Genomic DNA, 22,374 nt, shown 5'->3' with positions numbered 1-22,374 from the left:
GTATAAAACCTCTGTAAAATTACATTTAGTGCTAATGCAGCATCTGTATAATTAATGGTAACACTTTACCAACTGCCATTAACAATCCTCATGTAATGCTAAACAGATCCGTTCATATAGATTCATATATGATACGTGATTCTACATTTCATCACCATTTGAATGTACTTTAATTACCTGCATTATATAATATAATACCATGTATTATTGTTGTGGTTTAGAGTTATGGTAGGGTGTTGCCTAATGATGTGTAATTTAATGCAAAATAACTCAAGGCTAAATTCCTTTCTTTACAGATTGCAGAGTCATTTATGCACGAGGAGGACTGTATCCTTAATGTTATTGTTTGTTCACATATCTAATAATACAAAGCACTGTGTAATGGTGTGTTTGAATAGCCTTTGGGCTTTTATTGATGCTTTTTCCTTTATAGCTCCTATTTTACACCACATTGCCTTTGTTATTGTAACAGAATCAGGCATGTTTGCAATGTTTATGGGATATAGAGCTGTTTATTGTATTACTTTTAGTGCATTACTGCAGCCAGTCATCGTCTTATATGATAGTATTTCACTGCATTCTTTAGGTTCAGCTTTGGGTGTTGTAAAGTGCTTTGGGGTTTCCCACTTCCTGTAGATTTTCCTGAACCAGATTATTTTCCAGATGAGAGAGCAGTCAGGTTCATTCAGTTAGAGAGACTCTATCATGAACGTCTACTGTCCAACCTCGCCGCTCTACAGCAACAGTGGGGTAAGTGGCTTTTGGTTAGGTGTTACTCATAGGTTCTTCTCCATTGAACACCTTTTAACCTACTCTTTCTTTCTGTGATCAGAGAGGAGATGGAGTTCGGTTGACCGGTGTCAGGACAGTCGAGGAGACAGCGATGGTGACCTGGATGCTGAACACCTGGAGAAACTGAGACACATCTGCAGAACGCACAGGCAGTGAGTGCATGCTACATTAATTCAGTCACACAGATCAGGTCAACTCTATTTGTTTGTTTATTCATTTTTTTTAATTGCACACTTCGTTAGTTCAGTCACAAAGATCAGGTCAACACTTTAATTTAATTGTATGTATTTTTATTTATTATTTTATTGCATTTTACATTAGTTCAGTCACACAGATCAGGTCAACACTTATTTTATTTGTTATTTTTTAAATTTTTTTAAATTTTTTTGCATGCTACATTAGTCCATGCACACAATTCAGGTCAACGCTATTTTATTTTATTTATTTATTTATTTACGTACGTATGTATGTATGTATGTATGTATGTATGTATGTATGTATGCATGCATGCTAGATTAGTTATTTTATTTTAATATTTATTTTTATTCATTTATTTTTATTTTATTGCACACTGGATTAGTTCAGTCACACAGATCAGGTCAACATTATTTTATAGGATTTTTGTTTTATTTTGTTTATTTTTTTGCACACTACATTACTTAAGTCTCACCGATCGTCTACAACATTTGTATTTTATTTCTATTTGTTTATTGAATGCACATTCCATTAGTTTAACCACACAGATCAGGTAAACGCCATTTTTATTGTATTCTTTTATTTTATTAATTTGAGCTCTAAATTACTTTGTTAAAAATGATTTTAATCCCCAACGTTTTTCTCTTTATATTCTATACTCTCTTGGATCTTCGATAAAAATATGTTAGCAGTGCTGTAAATGGAGTACAAGTAAATGTTTAACCTTTCGAGCCACTACACAATTTATATACGGGGTTAAAGCTGTGTCTTTCTGTCCTGTTCATTTGGGCCAGCCACTTTCACCGGCAGCCGCACCTGAGCTTCTCTCTTTCCCCTCCTAAATTTAACCAGTCTGTTTCTCATTTCTGCGCTCTAGCTGCAGTTTAGAGTCCTGTAATGGTTTAAGCATATGGCCCGTTGCTGTGCTTTCAGCAATTTGAGACAAGTGCTAGAGTTTCAGTATGGGAAATGTGCCGTGCTAATATTAGATTCCCGCTGAGCGGACCGACCTTAGATTTGCGTCCCCTTTTATGCACGTTGTCCCACTACGAGAGAGATGGAGCGGAGAAAGAAAAATAAGGATACTACAGGTCTTTAAGGTGACTTTGACTGACACTTCACTGTTTCTCGTCTTTTTTCAGACCTGCACGGAGCATTGAGAAGGTAAGACGGCCTGTTTGATACTCATGTTTGGGACTCCATGTGGATATGTATGTAACCATAATCGAGGGGAATCCATGTTTAAAGAACAGTGGGTAAAAGTCAGTGTTGTCTGTGTGTGTTCATAGTGTGAGGTGTCCAAAGTGCAAAAGAACAGTGTGATCAGAGAAACACTGGGAGGAGAGCAAAACCTGAACACGCAAGTGCTTTCATGCAGCTCAGGTGAGTTTATTTCGCCAATGACAGACCAGATCACATAAAATAGACCATGAACTAGGGGGGGAAACAAACACATCGTCTTGGACTTTATCAATTGCTTTATCAAATTAACATGTTAATTGTTTTAAAAAAATAATAAGGGATTTTCCTACCATCTGAGCAATTACCATAATTTGATGTTTTTATTTGAAAACCGAATAGTCAGCGTGAAATAAAGTAGGGCAAGGCTTTTACATATCAGGATTTGATTGGATGAAAACATGTTAAACTGGGATATTACTGATAAAAAAAATAATAATAATTTCACCCAGAGGTGGAGAAAGTTATTGTATTTTAATAAATGTTTATGAAAATGAATTTGTGGAAAATAGAAAGTATAAGAAAGTAAATAGGGTAAAGGGGTAAATAAAATGTATTTATTAATTTAATTCATTTCATATTTTAATATTATTGGTTAACACATAGTCATATGTTTAGTAAATTAGGCTTTACAGATTCCTCTCAAGAAACAAATACATTTTAATTTAAATTGAAAAAATAGTTTTAAATAAAACAAATAATTTGTTTCAGAGAGTTTTAATATTTTTAATAAATGTTTGTGAAAATTTCACTGAATTGTGGCAAATAAAATAACTTAATATTTATTAAGAGAATAAGTTAATTAAAGAAGGAATTATGTTATTTACCCTATTTTAATTAATTTCATATATTAATATAAGTAGTTAAACCCAGTATATGTACATTTACTAGATTAGACTTTACAGATTCCTTTTGGAGAAACAAATTAATTAAAATTAAAGAACCTTATTTTACACCTAGTTAACACCTAGTCTACCGTACATTTAGATCTTACCAATTCCTTTCAAGAAACATTCTTTCATCATCTATGGACAGGACAAACCCCATGTCCCCTTCTTCAAGTACACACACACACACACACACACACACACGAGTTAAAGTTCCCTCCAGATCATGCCTTATTGATGAGACCTCTCTTTCTCACTAGCTCTCGCAGCTGATGTGGTGCTGGGCTATGTTACCTGAACACTGTGTTACTCGCATTGAGTTCCATGACCCGGTTTCACTTTTACACGCCAGGCATGGCAGCACCACACATACATTTTCTCACTCTTGCAGCACCCTCTGCCCGGCCACCTGTTCTGGGGTCTGTTGAGCACTCTTTCTGCTTGGCCGGGACTCCGGCAGCAGGTGCATCTCTTCCTGCGTCTTTACCCCCGAGACGCATGAGTTAGAGATTGATTGCATTCCCTTGGCCGGCTCATTCATGCAGAATTCTAGTCCAAAAGTTCATCCTAATATCATGCCCCCTGTTGTTAGACGTCACTGTGCATTTAAGATTGGCGTGCCGTGAACTGTGGTTTATGAGAATAATTTTTTTTGGCCAATTCAGATTATGTTATAGCCAGTAATTGATACAATAGCCAATACTATAAATCTGTGCTATTTTGTCTTTTAAAAATGTATAAAATGCAAAACAAACAAATCTAGAGTATAAAATATCAATTTTAAAGAGGTGAATTTCCAGGCTGGAAAAGCCAGAAAGAATAAGATTTGTTATTTAAATGCAAATTTAAATAATATAGATATTTATTAATTAATTTAATATTTTGTTATTTTATCTATTTAATTAAATATACATTTATTTAAATACAATACATTTATTAAAATTGATTAGAAAACTATAAAATATATATATAAAAAGAAAATTGCTTGAAAATTATAGTTTTTATTTTATTTATTCAGTCCTTACAGAAAAATTTAGATTTGTTTTGTGATTGTTGTGGGCAGAAATTCTTGATTTTGTGGCACGTTTTCTTAAAAAATGCGATGGAATATGCGGTATATTTATGCAATTTTATGCAATTAAATTGCGAGAACTAAGAGAAATAAAGTGATTCCCCAAACACCCTGTTCTCACTAGGCTACTACCTTAATGTAAAGAGTTGTTTCTTATTACTTCCTATGATAAGCAAGCATACTACATCACAGAAAGTGCTGGGAATATTTAAGTTCTCATCTTGTTTTATTTCAGACCTTAATAAACACATGGCTAAAACTTACAAAACATTGATGAGTCAAGCAAGTTCTGTAGCTTTACAAAAGGAATATGCTACAACTTCTGTAAAAATGTAAAAATGTGTGCTTCCTGTTTTACAGAGGTAGTACATGTTCTGTTACACTGTAAAGCTGCTTTGAAACAATCTACATTGTTAAAAGCGCTATATAAATAAAGTTGACTTGACTTGTTAAAAATAAGTGCTTCCAATGCACAAGTGCAATCTCTTACTCTGACGTAAATGTACATACTACTAATATACTTACATCTGTAAGGTTTTTGAAACTAGTATGATTTAACCCTCTGGTAACAAAAAAGTGCAATCTTACAACTGTAAAGTTGCTTTTCGATGATGTTCACGTCGCGTAATTACATAACGTTCCCATGACAATAAGGGGGAAATGGCTGCTCTTGTGTGAAGTAAACGCAAAATTTTTCAACTTTCTGCTAAGAGTAATGTGACTTTTTTGCAACAAATTATGAAATCATGCAAGCCCTGCATATTTTGCGCACGGAAATCTGCAATTTATGTGGTGAAAGTGCAGTGTACTTGAAAAAAATGCACCCCCCCCCCCCCGCATAAATATGCGGACTTTGGCTGATTATGCATTGAATTATGCGATCGCTTGATCGTGTTTTTCTGGAGGGACTGAATTCATTTTTATCAGGTATAGTAAAGTCAATATTGTCACCAACTTCAAACTACTTCAGGGGTTCCCAATAGAGGGTATGCAATGACATCACTTTCCCGCCGGAACACGCCCCCTCAGCCGGACTGAGTGGCAAAAGAGCTGCTGCATGACTGGATTTAATAGGCGAAAACACGAGTGAAACAAATGATTATCAGTTTAAACTAAAGTTTGGACTTCATATAGTGTTCCTTACCAAAGATCCAGTGATCCATGGATATTGATGTGCAGCCCGGAATGTTTCCTGACATTTATATGTGCCTGATTTCAAATTTGCCTGTGAACGCGTTACATTAAATACAAAATAGGTAGGTCCAGGTGATCACTTATGTCAATGTATATCGTCATTTCGTCCAGCCCTACAACTTGCATAATTTTTGTCAGTGTTTGTTTAAAAACACCCAATCATGCAGATGGTAATACAATATATAACACTACTAGGGGTGCTCCGATTGATCGGCAACCGATCTCGATCGGTCGATAATCGCTTTGGGATGATTGATCGGCGGTCTCCAAAAAGGCCGATCTCATGAACCGATCTCATGCTGACGACACATAACCCCGCACCTGCCGTGAGAGCTAGGGCATGATATGCAGCAACACCGTCTCATTCTCTTTCCAGCGCGGGTAAAATAATTATAATGCTGAAGGTGAGGTACAATTCATATTTCTATATTAAATAACTTACGCAGTCATTTGAAAACTTTCTGTGGGATGTAAGTTCACAAACAGTGAACTCTCTCTCTCTCCCTTTTGAAAATGCTCAAATGGCTTCACATCAGCGCATCGCATCTGCACTAAAATCGAGCTGCACAGTTGACGCAGGATTTGCCACTTTGCACAATCGAGGCAGTGTCGCATCGTCACTAAAGTTTATCATTTGCATTTATTTTTGAGTCTTGCCAGTGTTCAAACCGCTCAGCACTCGCGCGCACGGTCTGGAGAGACGAGTGAACGTTTGTGCAACTGCATGTATCCGTGTTCGCTCTTAAAGTGACAGCTGTCGAATAAACTGCTGCTTGATGAACCTTTATGACACTGGCTGCTCTTGAATGACTAACTTTTGCAACCTTAAATGTAAGGATTAATCTAATTTAATTTATTCAGGGAAGACCAATATTAATTTAGATTTGATTTCTTATTAAATGTCTTTAGTATTTCTTACCTCAATACTGTTAGACCTACCTGAAAAATTGTTTTTAAAAACAAAAATGCACTGCATGATCAAATATTTAGGTGAGATAATTATATACATTTATTATATACATGTATTTGGGTAAGATGGCCTACAGTAGCCTTAAGTTATCTCATTTTCTAAAATAAACACTTTGTGGTTCTTCAAGATCTTGACTCAGTTAATTTAGAGTTAGTTTCATTTCTACAAATGGTGCAAACTCTACAAGATTATAGATAAAAGATTGCCATTCCCCTGCCATTCTGTGATCGGCAGTGATCGGCAATCGGCAGATCATGATCTTGGTGATCGGTAATCGGTGATCGGCCCCAAAAATGCTGATCGGAGCATCTCTAAACACTACAATATATAGGGTATGATTCTACCCTAGAATTCAACATATTGACACAAAATGATAACTGCAAATCCATGTTTCGCTGACTTCACTGGAGTCCAGTTGTTTCTGTGATTTGCAGCGATCCATTTGCTTCTCTTTTCTAGCTTTCGGCAGTCTGTAAAAATATACCTCAGATTTCTTGTCAAATCTATTTGCACAGTCAATCTCAAAGCTCTTTCCCGTTTGAGATGTTTTGTGTGTTTTCCACGTGCATACCCTCTATTCTAGTCCTCGTGCCTCGCCGCACTGCACAGTTTGTACGTCTCTCTTATCTAACACACCTGATTCAGATCATCAGCTTGTTAGACGAGAGCTTCGTCAACTCTGGTGCATCCCGATTGACTGGGACAGGATTGACTTTAATATAAACCTCAAGCATAGCATATGAAGGGGAAAGGAAATATATCTCTAGAGTGACACTTGAGTGCATCTATTTTGTGTAAAAATTTGTCCTAAAATGTAGCTAGACTGCAGGGAAAGTGTAGTTTTGTAGAAAATGAGCAGTTGACTGTATCAGGCCCGGCGCTGGTCGTCATGTGTCTTTCTCTGAGCTCTGACTGCAGCGAGCTGTCATCACTTAGATACTGTCTCTGAGCAGCACAGCGTCTGGCATGTGTTTATGACCACGGAGGGAGCGGAGAACAGGCAACAGTGGAGTCCTGCATTATTGATCGGCAGGGCTTCAGGCTATAGGGCCTTGATGCATCGATAGTGATTGATCGTCTGCCGTTGATCTATTCTGTTGTTCACAAGGGCCTGATGGTCAAATGACCACGTGACCATTCAACTTGAGGAAATTAGACATAGTGCAGGCAGGTGGGGGTGAGGGATATAAAATAAATGTATGAGTGAACTGTTCCTTTTGGACATTTATATTTATACAGACTGGTAATTTTATTTAAATATTTATTTAAATTATTACACAGACAGACAGATAGATAGACATAGACAGATAGATAGACATAGACAGACAGATAGACAGACAGACAGACACAGACAGACAGACAGACAGACAGATAGATAGATAGATAGATAGATAGATAGACAGACAGACAGACAGACAGACAGACAGACAGACAGACAGACAGACAGACAGACATATATACAGACAGACATATATACAGACAGACAGATATATATACAGATAGATAAATAATTATACAGATAGATATACAGACAGATATATAGATAGATAGACAGACAGATAGATAGATATATATACAGATAGATAGATATTTATACAGACAGACAGACAGACAGACAGACAGACAGACAGACAGACAGACAGACAGACAGACAGACAGACATAGATATACAGACATACAGATAGATAGATATACAGATAGACAGACAGACAGACAGACAGAGTAAATTATTACATAAAATATACAAACATTACATTAAAGGTCCCATGGCATGAAATTTTCATTTTATGAGGTATTTCAACATTAATATGAGTTCCCCTAGCCTGAATATTGTCCCCAAGTGGATAGAAATGTTGATCGGTGTAAACCCGAGTTCTGGCTGTCTTTCTCTGCCTTTGAGAAAATGACAGGCCAGACTAGCCAATCCTGAAGTCTCCTGGTTTGACGTCCAAGCAGGAACGGTTACCTCCCTTTCCTCCGCCCAGAGAATCTGGCACGCCCATGCAAACGCTCGAGAGATCATGGGTTGTGAACGAGTGAATGCTGGCAGTTTCTCAGTGTTTGGATGTACAAATGAAAACAGAAGTCTTTTTTCAGTTCCTTCTGATCTGTGATCAGTGATTTCTTATGTGTAGCTAATTATTTATTATTCGTGCACACACTGCGGCTTCTCTCTCTCCCGACAGAACGGTGTTTTCGTGTTTTCTATCTTGTGAGTCAGTGTTTTTGTACGTCCTCGTCGCGTCTATCTGTTCTTAAATGTGCATACAGTCGGGAGTTTCTGCTTAACATCGGCAGAGACACATCTTTAGAGATAAACCTCACGCACGCCGAAGCTCGGCCTTCAACATCCCCGACCCCCAGTACTGCATCTGGCCCACAGCGGAGGCACCAAACGCGGCGTGAGATTAAGCAGAAGGGGATAAACCACAATAAACTGGATTACATTCGATTACTGCTGTTGTGTCTTTGTCCGGCTGTGTAAGTTACTCAATGCGCGTCACTGACGCTTTTCATATGATTGGAACATATCTAGAAATAATGCTTTAATCAAACTTACTAACTCGTTCATCTCGCTGTAATGGTACATTGCATGTGTTACAAAGTTGGTAGAATAATGATGAAGACGGACTCGGCGTGACTGGGACTCGTGTTTATTCAGAACTCTCAGATACAAACACAATAAACTCGCGCTGACTGACAGCGCTCTCACAACTCAGTAGTTACTATAAATAACTTTGTTAACAATCGCTCCGTCTCCGTGATGTCCGGTTCGCGAACGAATCATTCTTTTGAATCGGTTCTTTTTAGTGAACCGAACCAGTTCACCAAATCGGACTGAATCGTTCTAAACGGTTCGCGTCTCGAGTCAGCGCTGATCCATAATTTACTAAAGTTACTAACTTTCTGACATGAGTGACAGCCCCTCCGACTAGAAATAAACTAATAACCTGAAGTATATTCTAGTAACTACAACAGTTCACTGAACTGAGACATGCTGAGAGAACTGATGAGAAGTGAACTCAGGTCCATCTGTCTCTCTGGCAGCAGCTCGTGCGTCGTAGACCTCGTTAAACCACGCCCCCTCCGCTCATTTCAAATGCAAAGATGTCAGCCAATCACAACAGTGGGCGTTTTTACTGAAGTCTCACAGCAGACACGCCTCTTGAAACAGGGCATTTAGCCAAAGGGCAAACAGCAGTATAGAAAAAATGCCTTTTATTTCTAAATTATGACATTTTATGATGTAAAAATCATACTAACAATATAAGTACACCTCAGGAAACACTATAAAATAATAGAAAAATGCCATGCCATGGGACCTTTAAAAACAATACATAAAGTAGTATTAACAATACATTAAAAATGCTAAATAATGATATTTATTTAAGCGATTATTACTGGAATCCACTTGTATAATTAAACAGTGACGTAATATTGATTAAATGTTTAGTTTTAAATATTTAACGTGTTACTTTAACAAAAAGCAGGCAATATTCATTACATACTGTGCCGTATGCAGTGTGATTGTATTCCATTATGAACCTTTTAGTCCCAAGAAAGTTTCATTGGTGTTACATGAACCATAATCTCTCTCTCCATCTTCAACAGGGAAGGTTATGGAGGATCAGAGTACATATGAGGTACAGGAAGTCATCCATCCTGAAGATTGTAGCAGCACTGCCCCACAATCCCACCAGAGCGAACAGCAGCATGACCCCTCCCCCTCTTCGGACACACCCTCTTCCTTCTCCTCAGCAGTGACGGACGGCTCCTCCTCTCCAGCCTGTGAGGATGCAGGAGCAGAAGAGGAGATCATAAGTGTGGCAGCTTCCCACGGGGATGCCGCACCAGAGCCTGAAGCTCCAATGGACGCTGCTCAACCAGGCAACATGGAGCCCCAGCAGCCTCAGGTGGACACTCTCGGCCCCGGAGTGGTGATGGAGGGAACGGGGGACACTGTGGATACGGGGCAGGATGGGGTGGAGACCGTGCCACATGCTAAACAGGAAGATGGAGGGGAGATAGAAGAGGCTCTAAAGCTAGAGGAAGGAGGAGAAGATCACAAACCTCAGGGGCAGGAAATTCCTGAAAATACACCAGAGTTGGAGCTAGAGGAGAATGCGAATGGGGTGGAGTTGCTGGATATTATGAATGTGTCCATGCTGGATGACATGGCCAAGCGCATACAGGTGGAAGAGGTGAGTAACAGAGATTTTTCAGTCAGTTTTAGTTTTTTGTCAACTTTAGTTTTGTGCTTGGCATGGCTTTGTTTTGAGAATTAGGATGATTTTTAATCAGATTAATTTTAAATCCTTCTAATTAGGCACTTTGCTAAGATTTTACTGACTCTTCGATTGGAAAAGTTTAATATTCTGCATATATTATGAATGGTATGCACATTTGGCAGAGATTTAAAGATTAAGCATGACCATCACCAAATGCAAAAATCAACCTACAAATGGCTTTGCTTACCTACAATTGTCAGCATAGTAAGTTGGGAGAAGAGAAAGTATATTACATTTGGAAAACATCCACAAATCACCTTTTAAAGTGTTTTTTTGAAACCAGTTTCTTTAAGATTTAGAAGCTGCTAGCGTCACTATGATGTCTATAGCATCCAGTGATGTCAGAGTGATGTCAGAGTGATGTCATCATCTTACATAGGACACCGTCATCACCCCTTAGAACTGCATTGTAGTCATAAACTCAAAGGAATATTCCAGATTTAGTAAACAATACAATCATTTTGTTTTCTGAGACCGAACTATGTAATAATAATATATTACTTATTTCAACCCCAGTAAATTGTGCATGATAAGAATAGAGAGGGAACCCTGTTCATAATCGATTTCCAACTACAACAGTAGTCCCAATGCTAAAAGGACGATTCTGCAGGCAATAATGTATCAAAATAACTTCTTTGTGCACTAAATAATTAAAATAAGTCTCTCTCTTTTAAACCCTAAAACGGAATCAAGATTATTATTATATAATAAAATATAAGTAATAAAATTTAGTTTTTTAAAATTAAACAAAGTAATCATATTCGAAAATTAGTGCTGTCAAATCGATTAATCGGGATTCATCACATCCCCAAAAAAAGTTTATATATATATATATATGCATGTAGATATTCAAGAATTTATTTGTATTTTTATACAATATAAATTATAAATACAATAAATATATATATATACAGTAGATACAAGCGTGCGTGTGTGTGTGTGTGTGTGTGTGTGTGTGTGTGTGTGTGTGTGTGTGTGTGTGTGTGTGTGTATGTATGTATTCAAATATATATAATAGTTTATACACAGTACACAAACATATATTATGACACAAAGGTTTTTGTTAACATAATATATATATGGTGTGTATTTATATATATTTATAAATATATTAGTGGTCAAATTGAAAATAGGTTTATGTTAGATGCGATTAATCGCTATTAATCAAATTGACAGCACTGTTAATAATAGAGAAATATAAATGTAAAAAAACATTTATGTCCAATATTATTTTTTATTTTTATTTTTTTAACGAACTGATGGAGCCAAAATTATTGACTCTGATAATCGACAGCATGTCAAAATTGAGCTTAAAGGGATAGTTCCCTCAAAAATGAAAGTTCTTTCTTCATTTGCTCACCACCATGTTGTTCACAAATCATGTATTCATTTTCTTTACCAAACAGTTTTGGGAACCATTGACTTCTATTTCATCAGAAATAATGACAGAATTGAAATTTTTGGTTGAACTAACCCAGAGCTCAACTCATCTGTGGTATAGAAGCATGATGTGTTGGTGATTATATGTCACATGTTTTATTTTCTTGGTGTACTTTGTTTTTTTTAAGCTCGGCGTGTTGTGTATGATCTCCGCTCCCTGGCTTAGTAATTACCTCTTTCTTGTAAGTTAACTTGCTGTGGTGAGAAGGCGTCTGATAAGAACATGCATAATAGATATCGGAATCTTAGCAGTGATTTAGAGAGCTGGATGACCTGAAGGGTGACCTTTCCCCTGAATGCCAGAGCTGAATGATTGTAACAGGCTGCCGGGTGTGATGTCATAATGACACTTCCACCCGCAATGAGACAATCAACAATGGAATCTGGACCACTGATCTCTGTCAGCACAATACAGGCTTTCATGATCTTGTGTCTTAAACGCCTTTGTGCTGTGCGTTTTTGCACAGCACAAATCACTACATCAGGATGGGATTCAGAACGATGATCAAAACACAGATGGAGTAGATCAAGTTCTTCAACACCCCCAAAGCTTATTTACAGTCCTATAGCTTGCCCTGGGTCAACATTTCATTCAGTAATATTAGGCAGATTTTGATTGTTTAATGTTGGTGAATGCTTATGATATTGCTTGTTTCTGCTTCTTCTTCACCTGTGTTTTTATCAGGATATTCAGTACTCTTTCAAAAGATGTATCATTGCACCCCCCTAGCGTATAACAGTGAAAATCCAGAAATTCCCATCAATGGCAGGGAAAGGGTTAAAGGGCCAAAAATATTCTGTAAAATGAAAAGTTCACCCAAAAAAATGTACTCTCCCTCATGTCATTCGAAACCTCTATGACTTTCTTCTGCGAGACACAAAAGAAGATATTTTGAAGAATGTTAGGATCCCATTGACACTTTTCATAATATCTTCTTCTGTGTGCCAGAAATGGATGTTGCATAAAAGTTGTGACTCAACAATGGCCGTGTTTATCAGGTGGATTTTGACCTTCAGCCTCCACGGTCAATTGTCAAGTTTTTCGGGCTAGTTAAAATGGTTTGACTTTTGAACATGTATATGTCCCTTTTCTTGGAAAGGTTGAAAACATGGTGTGAGTGCAAACCCAATGGTGCTCAGTAGGACCTAATCTTGATGCTTTTTAACCAGACAGAACTTACTGACCTGGAAAACGAAATCAAAGCGTGTTTGGATTATAACATGCAGTATTTAAATAAAACATTATTTATTGGTTTATTTGTAGACTCCATGCCCAGGATACACACAGCACTGCCAGAATGGGAAAAGCCGTCTTCTCCCTAGCACAGTTGGGATCTGTTAAGAAATTCATGCATATTTAACTGCAGAATCACATTCATTAGGGAGCACCATGCAAAACAATAAACAGACACACATACACTATCATTCAAAAGTTTGGGGTCTGTTCAAAAAAAAAAAAAAAAATGATTTAAATACAATAAAAACAGTAATATTGTGAAATATTAACATTACAATTTTAAATATTTTTTGTAATATATTATAAAAGTTAATTTATGTGATCAAAGCAGCATTTTCAGCATCATTACTCTAGTCTTCAGTGTCACATGATCTTTCAAAAATCATTATAATATGCTGATTTGCTGCTCAAGCAATGTTGAAAACAGTTGTGCTTCTTAATATTTTTATGGAATACATTATGCACTTTTTCAGGATTCCTTGATGGATAGAAAGTGAAAATAACACTTACTTGAAATTACACTTACACTGATTACTGTCACTTTTGATCAATTTAATGCATCCTTGCCGAATTAAAGAATTAATAAAAATAAAAAAAACATACTGACCCCACTATCAGTGTCAGTATCTACAGAGCCGGGTGACTTATGAATGCTCATATACATTATAAAAAAAGTTTATTTATGTTATGATGTAAACAAAATTGAGCAAACTCTTTGGGCCTCATTCATGAAACGTTCGTAAATATATGAGCAAATTCTGAGTAATTTGCGCGTAAAATGTACCTTTACAAAAACTCTCCTCCAGATTCACAAACGCTTCGTTTACCACGGATTCGGTAGTTAAACGTGTGTATAGTAATGAATTCCAAACATTCGTAAATAGGACGCGCATGCACGCTCATTCATAATTAGCATAATTCCCGCCCATGAGTTACAACTGCAAATGACGTGTGCAGGAACGCTGTGGAATCTTCTGGAATTCTTTCTCAGGTTTGGCTCCAGTATTTTGCATAAACGCTAAAGAGACTAATTGGCCATATGCCTGGCAATAAATATTAAATTATCATGTGTCCATCAAAGCATTTTTAGCCAGCTAAAAAACGGCTGGTGCTCTTCTGAAAACAGCCAGCTGGTGGCACTTGAAAACGCTTTGCAAGGGCAGCGTTTTTCCATCTGAGATACTTTGATTGCTATGAATATAATACAGAATATCCATGGCAGTAATGTGTTACTAGGATCTCATTTTGAAGAATATTACTGAATATGAAAAATACAGTAAAAAGCAGTATTAAAGGTCCCGTTTTTCCTGTGTTTTTGAAGCTTTGATTGTGTTTACAGTGTGCAATATAACGTGTTCATGTTTCGCGTGTAAAAAAACAGTATTTTTCACACAATTTACTTATCTGTATACCGCTGTTTTCACTGTCCTAAAAACGGCTTGAGGATTTCCCTGTTCTATGAAGTCCCTCCTTCAGAAATACGTAACGAGTTCTGATTGTGCCAGCAGTTCCCGTGTTGTGATTCGACAGCAGCTTAGCGCACGTTGCCCGGAAAGGTCACGTCTCTCACCATAACGGGGAGATGCATGTGCTCAAAGTACAGCGTCCCTGAAGGCCAAACAAAGGTGATTTGACTCCGGGATGAAAATAACAGCGTCTCGACGACATGGCGACAAACACACTCAAACGCAACACTTCCTCTTCTCCACGTGGGAGAGCAACGAGACCACGCCCCCTTTTTCGTGTATTCTTGTGGGCGGAGGTTAGTCAACAAACTGTTCTACTGACGTAATTAAAGCAGGATGTACAGGGATGTAGTCCAAACCGGCCGTTCGCTGTAGGCTTTGAAAGGGATCTTCTGTTAAATAAAATATCTCGTTTGGCATTGAACTTTGAGCTCTATAATTTTATAGGTATTATTTATGCTCTAACAGCAATATTACACTCTAACTAAAGTTTGAAAAATGGTATCATGAAGAACAGGACCTTTATCTTCTCCATTATTGTTGTTCAGTCGGTGTACAAGTGGGATGATTGGTCGGTGTAGTTTTTGTCCCGCCCCTCCTCCACTGTGATTGGACGGCCGGGTAAAAAGTGACAGTGACGAGCGATGCCTACCCAACGTACCAAAAAATAACAAAGACGGGGCAAATCAACTCTTGAAATATTATTATGGTACGTAGTGCATCAAAATGCAATGTCGTCAGTTTGCCTAAATTAGAACACAGAACGTTCAAATGTTTTACACACCATTTACACGTGGTAGGGAGTGGTTGTAAATTTCTTTCATACCAACTAACATTTTGAAAATACAAACATTTTCGTGAATCCGAGAATTTACGTCAGAACGGCTTTACGAACGATTTAAACACCAATTCGTTCTGCTCGTGTTTCATGAATGAGTCCCATTGTTTGTACACAATATTTAAAGGCACAATATGTAAGAGTTTTGCATTAAAATATCCAAAAACCACTAGAACAATGTAATATATTTTGTTGACTTGCGTACTTACTTTATCCCAAATGTTTCCAAGAATGTTTAAATCCAGAGAAAAAAGCAAGACATGGACCGTGTCCGTGTGTCGCCCATCAATGACTTCATACATGTTACCCTTGATTTTCCCATTTTATTTTGTAGAAACAATGGAAACCCCAAAGAAGCTTTAATATATTATGTGTTTTATTAGACAGGTGAGTTTGGATAAACATATCATTGTTGTATAGCTCAACACAGTCTTATTGTTTAAATCTACTTGTTTATTAAATTTACAGCGAGTACCATGTTTTACCAGGCACGTGCCTCATAGTAGCCGCCAAGTGAACGCACAGGGTAACATTATAACATAACTTTCAACACACTCAAATGTATCTAATATGATAAAACAGCGCTGCGTTACCCCACATAAGCATGAACGGGAAAAGCAGAAGCGGTCGTCTGCATAATAAAATAATAAAAGCTCAGCGAAATCAAGGCGTCATCAAGCTACGCCTTTGTTTTGAATAATCAACCTGAAAATGCCAAATATTAGCAGATTAGCACCGATTTCACTCTACCACTAGTTAAACAAATGGTTTAGGGGACCAGTCGGTCAATGGAGTGAATCAGATAGTTGTTTGTTCCATCCTTCGCTTCAAGCATATCTGTTCAATCACTAATTAATGACACCGCATCCTGGAAGTGGATTTATTCTGAAGGTCTACTGCTGAGTTGATGTTATTTCGATGTGTACAGAATGTCTTCCAGGTCTAATCAGTGATGGAGTTATTATGGCCTTCTGTGGCTATAATGCTGAATGACCTTGGAGAGAGAGAGAGCAAACATTACCTGACTGATTTATGTCCACACTCATCAAGCGTGATGATGTTCAGTATAAGAGGGCCATCAGAGTACATTTGAGGAATTGAAAGTGATTTTTAATTTGCGATGATAAACGTGTTATTTTTGGCCTGTTATGTTGATCGCTCCCTGTTAATGGCCCACTTTATTGGCTCACCACAATGTGAAGTGTTCATTTACTCAAGTGATTAATTCATCTGTTTGCTTGTTTGTCCTATTAATTTGTCACGCTGCTTATGTGCTTTTTTACCTTATAAAAAGAAGTCGTTTTATGAAAGCTTAAAAACAAAACCGAGTTTAATGCAGTAGTAAAGTGGACTGTTTGGCTGTTGTTGGCTTTTAGGAACACATGTAATTCTGTCCCTAAAATATTGTACATGGGTGATTTGACACACACACTCTGCTTCATGTACCTAACAACACCCTTAACCAAGGGAAAAAAACATCTACTCATTTTGGACATTTTTATACAGTGTTTAGTGGGCAGTTACAGTGAGCGAGGTCTGTTTTTAAAATGCTTTTAAACTCTTTGTGGAATTGAGTCATTTAATGGGCGCCTCATTAAATCGTTGGCTTTAGTCTCAATTGACAAATGAAATGGCTGTTGTGGAGCAAAAATAGAGAACTATAATTGCAGTGCTTGAAACATTTGTTTTCATTGAGACAGATCTTGCCAAATATGGAAGCTGTCGACAATGAATGAGTTGAAACCAAGGTTGTTTTTGTGAAAAACAATCCTGAGATACACTTTTAAATTATTTCTCTTTCAATTAAATTACCTTTTTTTCTCTCCTTTATCATCTCTAGCTTTTATTTTTGTATTTTCAGCTTTCATTAAGTTTTTGCCATTTTGTTATATGGTTTTGTCAGTTTGATAAGGTTTTAGATATTTTATGTAGCTTTCATTTATTTTTATTTCACTTGTAATCATTTTAGTACTTCAACTTGCACTTTTCTTTCAGTTACATGCCAAGACATTATTTCTAATTCTAATGAACAAAATCATTTTTTAATTTTGGTTTAAGTTAATAACAACACTGCCATGCATCCACACTAATGCCATTTAATATTCTGATTTATTCATGGTATTATTCAGCATTGATGAATTCAGTTGTAGTTATTTTAGTACTTCAGCTTAGACTTATTTTTATTTATTTTGTGTTTTAATGTGGTTTTAATTTTGTTTTTGTAACTTTGTTATATGTTTTTGACAGTTTTATAAGTTTTTCGATATTTCTATTTAGCTTCAATTTATTTTTATTTCAGTTTTAGTCAACTTGCACTTATTTTGTTTCAGTTACTTGCCAATGCGACATTTCTAATACTTTATTTGAATTATAATTTTTAAGTTTTAGTTTAATTCAATAACACAGCTATGCAGCACCCACACATTCATATCATTAATATTTAAATGTATTCATGGTATTCAGTATTGATTGGCCAGAGGGCAGCACTTCAGAATGTCCACTCATTCTCAGTGCTCATTGGTCTTTAGTAGTTTGACCTCTCAATGACCTTTTCCATTCCTCAATGGCTGGTGATGTAACATAAGTGACTCCTCTTTCCTGACCATCTCCAATACTTTCATTCGTCCATGTACATAATTTAAGTGGTGGGGTAAACTCAATTTAGATGAAGTGCTGGGCAAATAGATTTCAGCTCTTTGTTGAATATTAAAGGACATGTATTATTTAACATAATTGCTTGAGATAATAAAGCTTTATTATGAGCTATTTTGTGTATATAAACTTGTATAGACTTGTTAAAGGGATAGTTCACCCAAAAATGAAAGTTGTGTCATCATTTACTCACCCTCAAGTTGTTCCAAACATGAGTTTCTTTGTTCTGCTGAACACAAAAGAAGATATTCTGAAGAATGTTTGTAACCAAGCAGATAGAGCAACCATTGACTACCATAGTAGCGAAAAAAAAATACTATGGTAGTCAATGGTTGCTCTATCTGCTTGGTTACAAACATTCTTCAAAACATCTTCTTTTGTGTTCAGCAGAACAAAGAAACTCATACAGGTTTGGAACAACTTGAGGGTGAGTAAATGATGACACAATTTTCATTTTTGAGTGAACTATCCCTTTAAGTTATTCTTGTATGCAAAGATGGAACATGCTTGAAAACAAATGTTTCTACCATGTTTCTAAAGGCTGCCTGGATAAGGGGTGAGGAATGTTAAATTAAAAAGAAAATCCCAATTATGCCAAATTTACCTAGCCTGGCTCCGCCCTCCTACGTACTTCCGCTCAATTTTCATTTTCCTCTTCAGTACTCCGTCTGGGATTGCGGTATATTCTCTGGTTTTCTCCGGTCAAGTTTTAACCGGTCCAGTCAGCGAACAGAGGGAGTGGCTGAGAACGATGAAGTTGATGTCGTGCGCTAGTTTGAGATGACGTGTCACGACCAAACGTTAGCGATTGGTTATGGCAGATCCAGAGTGGCTCTGGGCAGATCCAATAGTTTTAAACTTCAACAGAGTACCCGCCTTCAAGGAAGTTAACGCTTGTCAATGGAGAGTGGCCAGACTCTCTGTACAAATTAAATGTACGAGAGTCTGGTAGGACCAGGCTAAGATTTACCTAAAAAAAAACTAAAAATACTCTCTTTTATATACATTTTTATTAACATAAAAATAAAATATTATTATATTATACTATAATTATAAATGTTCTAAATTTGCATGCAGGTTTAGTATTTATATAGAATTTAGGGAACAAAAAATAAGCACTCTACAAAATGTTTTTGAATTTTTATACATTTAATGTAAATCCCAATAAATATTTTTCTTGTTAAATCTGACACAATTAGATTACATATTTTACATACTACACCATCCAGGCAGTCAAAGACCAGAAACCAGCTTATTGTTTACATACAAAAGCAATACGTTTATGTATCTAAATCTTACATCTTGTAACACTTTATTTTATATTTTAAGCTGATGTATCACCCACTCAGCCCATAGTGACATCTAGTGGTTAAAGTATGTTTTGTATGTCCTCATTTTTGTGGGAAATTAAATGAGATCTTCGTTCCAAGCCTTTGAGCACAGTAATCTTTCTCAATAACCTGTCTTCTGTGCTTCAGATCACTCCAGCTGCTGGTCTTGTGTCTATCTTAAAGAGAAGAGTCTCTCTGGAAGGAGCCAACACTTCTACCCCTGCTGCCTCTAAACCCGTCTCTAAAAGGAAGGTCCGTTTCCGAGAACCTGACGAAGGCCTGGACAACGGTAAGAACCGGTATTGTTTTCTAAAAACTCGACTCGTTTTTGCAGCGTTCACATTGATCATGTTCTGATTCTATCTGATTTGCTTATGCAGACGAGGTGGGCGGAGACTCCTGGCTGCTCCTCCTCTTGTTGTGCTTGGCTACAGTGGTGATCAGTGTGGGCGGGACTGCGCTCTACTGCACCTTCGGTGACGCCCAATCCAGTGTGTGCACAGACTTTTCCCATAACATGGACTTCTACATCGGACGGGTGCAGAGGGGAATGGACGAGCTCAAACACTGGCTGTCCCCGAGCTCATAGCAGGACGATGAAGGGCAGTAGTTTCTTCTTCTCGGTAGCCTCCATGATCTTTGATGCTGAGAAATCCTCATAAAAAGGCCTTTGCTGAGTCACGCTGACGTGGAAGAAGCCCAGAGCCGTCTGTCAGGTCCTAAAGGGGACGCCCGGCCCCTGGAAGTCACAGGAAACCACACTTTGGCCAGTTTTTGACTCAAGTAGCCCACTGTTTACTGCCATCAACTGAACCTCATAAGAAGAGACTTCTTTTTTAAAGTCTTAAATCTCAGATCTTAATATTTAGTTGTCTTTTATTCATTCAAAAATGACCATCGTGGTACTGAAGATATAATAATGGACATATCCATCTGTAGCCTGGACGTAGCATTCTCCTGTGGTGGGCTTGGATGGTCTTGTGGAAAAATGTTTATAGGGACATGAAAGCAATACATGTATATTGAGGAATTATAGATATAGATACTGTACATAGATCATAGTCAGCAAGGAGGCATATCCCAGTTACTATAGTTGCCCATTAATTAGTATAGAAAAATAGAGAATTTCCTGATAGATTTGATCATTAACACAGCATTGATATATTCATTAATATTGATTATTAATAATCAATAGATTTTCTTAACTTCAGTCTGATACTTGAAACTAGCAGCATCAACCACAAACCCTCAGACTGAATTTACTTTGCATAAATATTTTTTTTATATTATCACTAATTTGCTTGAATTCAAAGTTCTTTTTAGTTAGATGGTGGAGGGAAAAAAATCTTCTTTATTTGAAATCCACACACAAACTTTCAGAATTCTTTTTCTTTTTAAAGTCAACATGAAATGAAAGTTGTGACGTAAATCAAGGTTATCAAAACTAGCCCTATCGCGTTCAGCGGGGATCATTGTGGTTTTCTATTGGTCGATCCCATATGAGTGACAGGTTGCCCCGCCCTCTCGCCAGTAAACGCATCATCAGAGACAAGAAGAGATGTCACTGAAAGAGGGAGGGAAAGTTATTTTGATTAAAGATTATGAGGGCACGTGACTTTAAAAAATTGTGATGTGCACTGATAAATCATTTATAATAAATACTGCAAAATTCCATTTAACAAACAAACAAGAATTGTCGTTTTGATTTCATGGTGACTTTAAAAATAGCCAAATCTATTAAATATTTCATTTTCCCCATTGAAATGAATTGCTAACTATGGTAACTAGGATTTGTCTTGCCTCCAGTATATGACTATTATTTACCTATGGAAAGTTTTTATGATGAAATTGGTACTAGAACGAGAATGTCTTATGGTTTTAATATCATTTGCTCAGGCATGTCTATTGTTAATAATCTTATTGTAATCATGGTGTTCAAATACTAGTTTTTTTTGTTTTGTTGTTATTATAACATGACCTCCTGTGTTAAATAAGTCACTTTTATTCGTATTTGGTTATTGTCATAAGTGCATCCTGTGTTTATTCTACCGAATCTGTGTCTTGAACTTTTTTTATGTTTCCTTTTGAGGCATAGTCTTACTATGGTAAAGTCTGCAGTAATTGAAGTTAAATTAATGTGTAGATTCAACACATAGTTGTCAGTTTGCTGTGCTCTGCTCAAGTGCATGAAAGTACTTGGCGGGAACTGTAAAACTTTGTTTTGTGTTCTCTGTTTTTCTTTTTTTATTTGTGTGTTGTCTGGCTGGTTCAGATGACCATTGAATGTCTTTTACTGTGTGAGTTTTCAGTATTTATTTAATGCAAAACAAAGTCTTTTAGAATCACACGTTCTGGTGCATGCACTCTTTTACTGTCTGTACAGAGACCATTTGAAACCTATATTTGTTTTTCCTAATTTTGATTTTGTGTATATGTGACGATTGCTGTATTTCCTAATTGTATGGTTCAAATCTGTTTGGTTATTGTCTCGAGAGAAAATTTTAAAGGAAAATGCAATGAGATGTCTTCGACCAAAAATACCCGTTGAATAAATCTTATTGTTGGGACTGAATGTGTTTTTGCATTATTTGAATGAAGTTATGCATTATAAATTAATCATTAACATCAAGGTCAAATTAAAAGGAACATTTCTTAATACACATTCCTGGTATTTACTGTGCACTATTCATGAGTGCACATTATACCAAAATAAATACATTTTTAGAATATTTTGTTGAAATGTAATAACTTGCTCCAAGTTCCAATTCCTGA

General features: G+C 36.8%; 1 protein-coding gene across 1 annotated transcript in view; it reads left to right on the top strand.

Moving 5' to 3' along the window:
* Positions 1-22,172, top strand: part of cnsta (consortin, connexin sorting protein a) — a 43,011-nt gene extending 20,839 nt beyond the window's left edge. Inside the window, exons 4-11 of the mRNA XM_079832551.1 lie at positions 297-327; positions 664-750; positions 833-944; positions 2,130-2,151; positions 2,277-2,370; positions 9,962-10,551; positions 19,750-19,891; positions 19,983-22,172. Coding sequence (XP_079688677.1) covers positions 297-327; positions 664-750; positions 833-944; positions 2,130-2,151; positions 2,277-2,370; positions 9,962-10,551; positions 19,750-19,891; positions 19,983-20,191 — 1,287 coding nt within the window. The 3' untranslated portion in view covers positions 20,192-22,172. The remainder of the gene's footprint in view (positions 1-296; positions 328-663; positions 751-832; positions 945-2,129; positions 2,152-2,276; positions 2,371-9,961; positions 10,552-19,749; positions 19,892-19,982) is intronic.
* Positions 22,173-22,374: the final 202 nt, after the last annotated feature.

Source organism: Gobio gobio (genome assembly GCF_949357685.1).
Source record: "Gobio gobio genome assembly, chromosome: 13".
NCBI classification, from domain to species: domain Eukaryota; kingdom Metazoa; phylum Chordata; class Actinopteri; order Cypriniformes; family Gobionidae; genus Gobio; species Gobio gobio.
This window is presented reverse-complemented; position numbering and strand designations above follow the sequence as displayed.